Source organism: Nicotiana tabacum, chromosome 22, assembly GCF_000715075.1.
Source record: "Nicotiana tabacum cultivar K326 chromosome 22, ASM71507v2, whole genome shotgun sequence".
Taxonomy (NCBI): domain Eukaryota; kingdom Viridiplantae; phylum Streptophyta; class Magnoliopsida; order Solanales; family Solanaceae; genus Nicotiana; species Nicotiana tabacum.
In genome coordinates, this window is record NC_134101.1 from 164702811 (window position 1) to 164703693 (window position 883).

The 883-nt window shown below is 42.2% G+C and overlaps 1 protein-coding gene across 1 annotated transcript; it reads left to right on the forward strand.

The window, feature by feature from the left end:
* Positions 1-588, forward strand: LOC142176143 (uncharacterized). The gene has a single exon (XM_075243226.1). The coding sequence runs from the start codon at positions 1-3 to the stop codon at positions 586-588; it is 588 nt and encodes a 195-aa protein (XP_075099327.1).
* Positions 589-883: the final 295 nt, after the last annotated feature.

Sequence of the window (883 nt, forward strand, 5' to 3'; positions counted from 1 at the left end):
ATGTATTATGCTGCTGCCAATGGACTTGCTAAAGCATTTAACAAGACACTCTGCAACTTGTTGAAAAAGGTTGTTTCTAAGTCTAAGAGAGATTGGCATGAAAGGATGGAAGAAGCTCTTTGGGCATACAGGACCACATATCGCACACCAACGCAAGCAACTCCTTATTCGCTTGTTTATGGAGTTGAAGCGGTCCTTCCACTTGAGCAACAAATCCCAACGTTGCGGCTTGCCATTCAAGAAGGAACCACCGATGAAGAAAATGCTCAGTTATGCCTTGAAGAATTGGAAGCTCTTGATGAAAAGAGGCTAGAATCTCAACAAAGCCTTGAATGTTATCAAGCTGGCGTGTCTCGATCTTTTAACAAAAGGGTACGCCTTAGATCTTTCCAAGTGGGTGACGAAGTTCTTGTGGTCAAAAGGCATATTATTACCTCTCGTCGATCTAGGGGCAAATTCTCTGCTAAGTGGGATGGACCATATATCGTACAAGAGGTATACTCAAGTGGCTCTTACAAGATAGTTGACTTAGAAGGTTTGCGGATTGGCCCCATCAACGGGAAATTCATGAAGAGATACTATCCTTAAAAAACAAATATGCTCCTTAATGCATGAGCATAAACCGCATGTTACTCCTGGCCCACAAGAGTATAAACTGTGCATGGTCGGAAAAAAAAAGTCTGTTAGGTTGAAAACCTCGAAAGAGGCGGCTTAAGCAAAAGTTAGGACATCAAAAAAAATCCGCTAGGTTGAAAACCTCGAAAGAGGCGGCCTAGGCAAATGTTAGGACGCAAAAAAAAAACTCACCCATTTCGAACTATGGAATGACTTGATCTTCTTCACCGAGTTACGTAGGCAGCTTAGAGTTTCATTCTAAGTTCAG